The following is an 8,412-nucleotide window of genomic DNA, read 5'->3' as shown; positions in this document are numbered from 1 at the left end:
TAGTGGTACACATATACACCTAAATAATTTAGATGCGGTGAGTTCCAAGTCAAAAATTAAGTCTATGCAGCATGTTGACTTCTTGCATTAGTCTAAGGCCCACAAAAACATACAAAAATATTCAATCAAAACACATACAACCTAGATCTGCTACAGATTTGCAAGAAACTTGTAGCTTGACCTCAAATTTGGGTTTATGTCCAAATTTGATTTTACCAAAAACAACTCCATGAGTACATTGATGTTGGAGTGCCCCCAAGCATTCCTCCCTAATCTAACCAACAAACGCTGAGACATACAAGGAAATACTTTTTAAAGACAAGTTGCGAGTCATCCTACAAGGACCAATAGTGTATATTTCCACAATTATTCTTATTGAGATATTTTTTTTTGGATGAAACTATGTGAAGGATGTTTTATCATGTCCAACGTTTGTCGATTTTTACTAATATTTTGGTGGTATCTTAATTTTTAGTTGATGTTTGTCAATTTTGATTGATATCAATTTTTTATGATTTATTGGTTCTCCAAATCCTTACTAATTTTATCTCGATGTCAATGCTTACAACATTATTTAATACCATGTGAAAACGTAAAACTAAAACACTAGATTTAATGATGAATCTTTTTAAAGACGAGTTGCAAGTCATCCTACAAGGACCAAAAGTTTTGGCCAAGCATTAACACCAGCATTATCATGAAGAAAAATCATGAAATCACAATTTTTGGCCCAGCATGTTAGAGAAAGTGTATATTTCCACAATTATTCATATTGAGACTTTTCTCGGATATCCACAATTATTCATATTAAAAATTTTTTTTCAGATGAAACTGTGTGGTGGATTTTATTTACCAATATTTTAATGACATCTTAATTTAGTTGATGTTCACTGATTTTTATTATGAATATCAATTTTTACGATTTTTGGGTTCTCCAAATGCTTAATGATTTTATCTCTATACCAATGTTTACAACATTATTTAATACCATAAAAAAAAAAACAAAGGACATAAGTAAAACTAAAACACTAAAACACTAGATTTAATGATGAATCCTATTAAGTTTTACCATTAACCTCCCATAGCAGTTGTACGTCATAGACTCCTCTGTATTTCGCTGTGTGCAAGTTAACGTACCTAGAAATATAATAAAGTATCACGGGCCGACATAAGTAACTCCCCAAAAGGTTCAGATGCTTAAAGATTTTGTTCTTTTCAGAAAATTAAGCCCCTCTCAATTTGGATGAGTGGTACTCCTTCAAGGTTCCAGTCTAAGAAGCATCAACTCTTATACAACGTGTATTTGCAAGTAATCTACAAAATTATTATGAAATGTTATTTTAGCACGAGAAACATCTGCGCTTACAGATAAGTCGTATTCCAGTCTAAGAATCATCAACTCTTATACCAGTTGTATTTGCAAGTAATTTACAAAATTATTATGAAAATGTTATTTTTGCAAGAGAAACAGCTATGCTTATACCACTTGTATTTGAAAGGAATTTACGAAATTATTATGAAATGTTATTTTTGCAAGAGAAACAGCTATGCTTATACCACTTGTATTTGGAAGGAATTTACAAAATTATTATGATTTACGGTCTATCTACCTTCCCAAATATATTGAATATGTTACAGGTGGTTGCAAACGAAAACTTTGGTATAGTTACAAAATTGCATTATATCATCAGTAGTAGTAGATCCAAGTTACAAAAAAAGCTACTTACTGCCAGCATTGTTTGAAGTGAAAATGAATGGAACTTGCAGCATTGTTTGAAGTGAAAATGAATGGAACTTGCAGCATTGTTTTATTTTTCCAAATAACAATGCATCAACGATATTTACTCATCTTTATTTTAAATTTACAATCATAATGAAACATTTCCAGCTCATCCGGAATTTGCTAAGAGGACAATCACATAAACCATTTTATTTCAAATGCTCCGAGCTGCAGTGCTTGTACTTCCATGAGTTGAAGTGCTTGAAAAACCAAACATAAAAAAACCTCACAAACAACCCTCTCTACAACCTTTTGCTGAGAAGTCATCAACAGACTACCGTCTCTCCCAAGTGAACGAAAAATAACTCAACAGTCAGCCCTCTCTGCAATCTTTTGCTGAATTTGATTTCGCTACCGAACTCTGCCACAGAGGCCAATCCAAAATACAAAATTCAGCTGTGGCAGATCATCTTTACCTCAGTACTCTTGTAGTGTTATTGCATACATCACTCTGCTAGTGTGGGCATAAAAAATATATACAAGATTCAGCTGAGGCAGATCATATTTACAGAACTGATGAAGAACAAAACCCCAGTAGAAGATTCTTATGGTGTTATTACATACATCAATCTGCTAGTGTGGACGTAAAGAATACCTGCAAACCAGCCCCTAGGCCCTATACCAGGAAGCTGACCCAAACACGATGCATCTGAAACCAAACCTTCGCATTTGTATAATTTTTGCAGAAAATCACCAACAACTGAAGGAGCAAAACATAAAGAACCTCTTATGCCCGTACAAACTTCTAAAGGCTTAGCATGGCAGAAATAAAACTCAGTACTTGGATTTTAGTGCTTGATACATGGCTTCCTGTGCAGAAATCATGTGCCTCAATTGACCTGTCCTCTATTTACTTTCATAGTTGGAAAGATCACAGGCAATGAAATATGTATTATGACTTACTGCTGAAAAATTATATACCCTGAATTGATGCTGAAAAATCAGATGCCCCAAACAGTATGCATACTGTTAAGAAATCTAGAGACTGAAGCAGTGCTCTTTTTACTATCATAATCGGAAAACATCACAGGCAGCAAATACAGTATGCTGTGTTTCTGAAATATGTCTCAAATAGCATGCTGTGTATTGCTGAGAAATCAGGTGCCCAATATCAGTGCTCTCTTTTCTATACGCTGTATTTTCCTATCATAGTTGGAAAATATCACACAGGGCAGCAGAAACAATATAATGTATTGCTGAATTCAAATGCCCCAATTCAGGTGCTGAAAACAGAGCTTTCCTTAAGATCATTGATAGGAAATGTCACAGGCATTGAAAACAATACGCTGTATTAACAAGTGACAGAAGTAATTGCAAGCATAGGGCAGTGGCATGATAATGCAGAAAGCTGAAATACAGTGCTGGCAGACTTCAACATTAACTCTTAGGACCTGCAATGGAAGCACATCACTCTCTTAGATAGCCTTAAATGGAGTTTGATTTTAACGACCAATGAATCAATACGATATTATCTAATAAAGACTCAATCTAAATCTTATGTAGTGTTTCAAATATCGGCACATTAACAAAACAGTTACGTTAAAATCCATACCCATATTTTGGACTAGAATGCCAGAAGGTAATATTTTTCACTTAAGTATATTTGATCCGAGTCAACATAGAGATAAATACTGCCATTACACCTGCAACAGAATCTTATTAGATTCATAGGAGTAATTCAGATTTATGATAAAAGTAAATAAAGTTAGCATTTCCAATTCATCTTTAAGTGACAAAAAACCATCACACCTGCTTTTGTTGGATTATTCTCTGTTAAATTCATTTCAAGGAGGAATAATCTGTTAATTCGTTGATGTACAACCCTTCAAAAACCAGAACACATCTGGAAGATACAACTTTGATTCAGGAGAGGTCAAAATGTTGTCCGTACTCTCAAAAGATCTGTTTGATTTTTTGTTGAACTGAAGTTCCTTGAGCAAACATTGTTCCTGTGATCATGGAAGAAGATGGTGAAAACTCTAGTTAGCTTTCTGCATGCGACAGCAAATACAGCAAACTCTAGTTAGCTTATGCCCAGTGAACAATTGTTTTTATAAACAGACATATTACCGTGGTTCTCGTCCTCAAAGGTTGCACAGGTGTCATTTTGGGCTTTCTGCCTTGGCCGGAAGAAGTTGAAGTTGGGGAAAACCTAGAAACCTTTTGAGGGGATGGAGGACAAGATTGAATCTGCATAAAAGTAAATAAACATTCCCTTATGTGTGCTCTTATTTTACATTGGAGAAAACCCACTTTACTATCCGTTTGAGCACCAACTGAAAAAATGGAGAATTCTATATAATGGTTTTCCCTCAATTTAAAATGGTCAAACAATATTTTCTGGATTAACTAGAAGGGCTCTTGCACAATACTGCCCTATTCTTCTGATAGTGGGGAAGGCAGGGGGGGAGCACTTTACCTTCTGATAAAAATCTTGCTTCAAGGTGTCTTTCCTTGGACAATCTGCTTTTGCACAATCACCTTTTTGCATCATGCCCTCGTTTCTTCTGCAATAATACATATCAGTAAAGAAGTCCTAAAAGTCTTGAACTAAAAATTACACTGAAGGAGCATGAGAATGAAGGATGACAAGCATAATTTTTTTTAGGGCATTCTAAACACTTACCGCTTCTTCCAGATGCTTGGGTTGAATATCTTTGCATGGATTGATTTCCTATGAGCTTCCTTCAAGACATTTTTATGACTGTCTAAGCCTTCCATGTATCTCTGAGTCTCTGGATTTACTAAATTCGCAGATGTGCCATGCTCTTGACAGGGAATTGGTCCAGAAAATGAGTCAGCTGAAGGGGAATCCCCTCTGTTTCTTACTTTCTTTGCACAAGGATCATCGGCAATACCCAATGTATCTCTGCCAATTTCTTCCATGTGAACTTGATGATGGTCCTTTTGATCAGAAATGGAAGACGTATTTTCCTTCTTATTCAAATCATTCATACTCTGTCTCTGATGAAGAGATTTTGGGCAAATCTTAGCAGTAGCTTTAATGCTTCTGTGCCGAAGCCAACCTGTCTCCATTGGTCCAGATTTACTGCATTTATCTGGATCTACAACATTGCTAGTTATATTGACCTTAGAGTTGTCGGAGCCATCCTGAATAGATCTTTCAGATGAAAGTACAGATAAGCAGTTACCATCAATATCTTGAGCTTTTTTTACTTGATCTTCAATGCTTGAATTGCTAGAAAGTTTAGAGGGCTTGTTGGATTGTTTGGAAGAATCTGCCTGACTACCATTCAATGCAAGATTTTTCAGTTCAGAGCAAAATTCTGAAATCTGTGACAGGAATTCTTTCCCTGCAGTTTTGCCAAAGAGGTTTCTTGCAGAAAAAGTATGCTTCACTGCAAAACCAGGTTTGGTACTTGGAATTTTAGGATCATCTGTAGGAATTGTACACGTTGGTGGGTGAATTTTAGGATCATCTGTAGGAATTGTACTCGTTGGTGGGTGAATTTTAGGATCTTCTGTAGGAATTGTACTCGTTGGTGGGTTGGGGAATTGAAAATGGGTTGTTGATGGAGAATAAGCACTCGTGCTGTGAAATGTTTGCTTTCTATCACCTCTCTCCCCACTGCTTACCGAAGGTGCAACAGGGCTGCCAGTACTAGAAGTATTCAAATTATGAATTGCTTCCCTTCCAACTCCTTTCTTCTCAAGATTTACAGGGCTGTTTTGCTTGCTGGCTTTCACAACAGTAGATGTATTTTTCTTACTCTGTAATTTGGGGGTTCTTCCACTTGTTGCTACTGCAGAAGCACTACGTTGATGATTGGGATTTTCATTTTCAGAATGTTCACGGTATTTGAAAGTTGTCGACTGAAGCTTATTTCTATCCAATGGAGATGACTTCTTGACATTTCCTGATGCATTTTCCTTCGCCTTCAACTCATACAGAGAAGTAATTGAGGTTGATAATGGACCCATATTTTTCTTGCTATTCAGAGCACTGCACAGATGAACAAGAGCAATTAGATCTTTGCACATATCAATCCACCACACAGAGATAAGAAACAGGGGCAGAAGAGAAGAAAAATAAGATGAAGATTAAAAGAATACTGAACCTTGCAGTTTTGTTTCCCAGTGGACTAGTGCTGGAAGTGCTAACACTAGAAGAAGAATTCATTAATCTGGGTTGTCTCATCTGCAACACGTTAAAATCTTCTTAACAGATTGTAAGGAAAATCCAAGAAAGGAAAAACACAGAAAATAATATATTTTGATCTCAAGCTTAAAGAAACTATACCTTGTTGGATCGAAACACTGGGCTCTTCACGAAACTAGCAGCATTCTTGGGATGATTACAATCTGTAAAACAATTTTCTCAATCCATCATGATCTATGTTAAAACAAAGAACATAACACATACACCCACAGAATAGATGCCTGCCTCTTCAAATCTATTTCAACACATGCATTTTTTATAATTACTAACTACAGTTTAAGAGACAGTCTGGTGCAGACTGGATTTAGAAATTAGAACCCTTTAATTTTAAAACGATTAGCTAGATTGACGAGTTATCTTGATTGTAATAAAGTAGTGGAGCCCTTGAAAATAACGGAGTAGTGTAGTTCATATTGAAGCAGAAGCAGCATGATGTCATTTTGTGAAAATGATATCTATAAACCAGCAATATAATAGCTATGCAAAGGACGAGGCACTGACCAATATCTAGTTGAATCCACATATGGTTAAATCAAACCAGAATTAGACATAACTTGTCATCAATTTACAAGGTGAAAGAACCAACACGGATCAGACTTGAAGATAAGTATGGTCGTCACCTGCCTCGCAACAAAGTTAAGTACAGGTCCTTAGCTCAGCTAAAACCAGGCCAACCTGGCAAGGCATTTTAGAACCTTACCTTAGCAGAGGTGTTGACTTATTCGTTGTTAGATGACCTTTTTGGACGTTAGCTAGAGAAGAGTTGACAACGATCCTAAAATTTTTCATTCCTATGGTTCACTTGAATAGTTCAAAGCAAGGGACATGAGGCTAATACTATTCCATGGTAAACCCATATACAAAAGTAATGCCCTGAGAAGGGTTGACAACAATCCTAAAAATTCATTCCTATGGCTTCATTTAAATAGTTCAAGCAAGGGATATGTCGCTAACACTATTCCATAGAAGATCCTCATGCGAAAGAAATGCCCTGTCCTTCTGCTGAATAACATTATAATGCAATTTCTCACACCTTGCTTGGTTTTCAACGATGGTTGGAAGATTTTCCGGAAAGATGCCCACCAAAAGGCATGCTTCAACTTTTGAAAAATCACAATGGAAGCGATATATGTATCAGTTGTTGAAAATTAAGTGGCCTAAGAATCAAACACCGGATCTGCTCTGGCCATTGGGCTGCTCTACCACTCACCTACATTCCCCTTATCATCACACACACTCTTCCTGATTCGATATCAAGGTGTGGATTTCTATCTCCAACACCCCACCTTAAGAATCAACCTCAACACCTGACTCCGACACTATGTTGAAAATTAGACTGAACGGGGAAGTTTCGAACCCAAGACCTGCCCGGCCAAGAGGGTGCTCCTCCATCGACGGTCCAAGTAAGGTGTGGCAATCTCAATTAAAAAAATGGACTAAATGTACTATTCTATTATAATAAAGCCAAGAACCTCAAATCTCCCCAAACAGAACAGAGAAGTCGGGATATCCCTAACATTACAGATCCGCACAAACCCAAATCCAGCTAAAACACACATAAATAAATCAAATCTAGTTACCAGGTTTGCAGAACCAGGCATCATCATCCACGGGTTCCTCGGGAGCCAGGAAATCCAACCATTTGGGCGCTCGGATGCCTTCATAGAATTCATCTTTCACTAACCTGCTGTCGATATTCTTCCAATCTATGTCCAAAACCTCCATTAAACCTGCAAAATCCAAGATCAAACCCCTCGGGCAGCAAGAGAAGAAGAAAAGAAGTTCAAGAAAATCCAGTAAAAACTAATGCAAGTAAAAATCTAACAACGAAAGAAAACCAGCACGAATCCTCAATGAAACACCGCCTCAGTGAAGAGTTTATTTCTTTTATGCTCCCCAGGTTGGATGGAGGGATTTGATTTATTTAAAGCCAATCTTGCAGAGATATCTCTGAGATCAGTATGGCTATAGTATCAATTAATCAGCATAGTAGAAGCTAAATCAGAGTGAATAACAGAAGGCACGGGTTGAAATGCAACGTATGTATACATTTCTTATCTACTTTGCTCTTCGGACTTGGTATCAAGTATCGAATCCGAGGAAGACTCTACAACGGTCGATCGTTGGATGTTTGTGACCGTTGTCCGAGACCTAGGGTTCTACAGCTGGAAGGACTTTATTCACATTAATTATTGTTCTTATTTTATTAATTGTGTTGTGAGCAGTTTATATTTTTTATAATGTTTGACCACCTCTCTTAACAACTTGCAGGGATAGAAAAATGGGAGTATTCTTAACCACTTGCAGGGATAGAAAAATGGGAGTATTTTAATTTACAGGCCAATCTTTTTTACTGGGAGTATTCTTAACCACTTGCAGGGATAGAAAAATTGGAGTATTCTGAGATTTTTTAAAATTTGAGTTTAAATTGTTTGTGTTTTGAATCCATTTA

At 36.7% G+C, this 8,412-nt stretch overlaps 1 protein-coding gene across 3 annotated transcripts; it reads right to left on the bottom strand.

Annotated features, from left to right (window-relative positions):
* Window positions 1–1,803: 1,803 nt before the first annotated feature.
* On the bottom strand, window positions 1,804–8,152 carry LOC149153427 (uncharacterized). Of its 3 annotated transcripts, XM_089438951.1 has the most exons (10): window positions 8,010–8,152; window positions 7,541–7,690; window positions 6,042–6,103; window positions 5,860–5,939; window positions 4,407–5,744; window positions 4,200–4,287; window positions 3,851–3,970; window positions 3,530–3,729; window positions 3,333–3,423; window positions 1,804–3,171 (listed from the first exon to the last, which is right to left on the bottom strand). In XM_089438951.1, exons 2-8 carry the CDS (start codon window positions 7,683–7,685, stop codon window positions 3,583–3,585), a joined length of 1,980 nt encoding a protein of 659 aa, XP_089295077.1. In that variant the 5' UTR covers window positions 7,686–7,690; window positions 8,010–8,152; the 3' UTR covers window positions 1,804–3,171; window positions 3,333–3,423; window positions 3,530–3,582. The 3 variants fall into 3 exon arrangements, with proteins under 3 accessions (XP_089295077.1, XP_089295076.1, XP_089295079.1); XM_089438950.1 differs by lacking the exon at window positions 8,010–8,152 and having other exon boundaries at window positions 7,541–8,003; XM_089438953.1 differs by lacking the exon at window positions 8,010–8,152 and having other exon boundaries at window positions 4,200–4,284; window positions 7,541–8,003.
* Window positions 8,153–8,412: the final 260 nt, after the last annotated feature.

The sequence above is a fragment of the Pinus tabuliformis genome, chromosome 9, assembly GCF_031772625.1.
Source record: "Pinus tabuliformis cultivar Carrire ecotype Pingquan chromosome 9, CPIR1, whole genome shotgun sequence".
In the NCBI taxonomy this organism is placed as follows: domain Eukaryota; kingdom Viridiplantae; phylum Streptophyta; class Pinopsida; order Pinales; family Pinaceae; genus Pinus; species Pinus tabuliformis.
This window is presented reverse-complemented; position numbering and strand designations above follow the sequence as displayed.

Excerpts from the sequence above, each read along its gene's own strand:
- LOC149153427 (XM_089438951.1), bottom strand. The coding sequence starts at position 7,685 with ATGGAGGTTTTGGACATAGATTGGAAGAATATCGACAGCAGGTTAGTG. Across the intron at positions 5,940-6,041 it reads CAGTGTTTCGATCCAACAAG|ATGAGACAACCCAGATTAAT; the intron begins GTATAGTTTCTT and ends AACGTGTTGCAG. Across the intron at positions 3,730-3,850 it reads CTTTGAGGACGAGAACCACG|GAACAATGTTTGCTCAAGGA; the intron begins GTAATATGTCTG and ends CCATGATCACAG.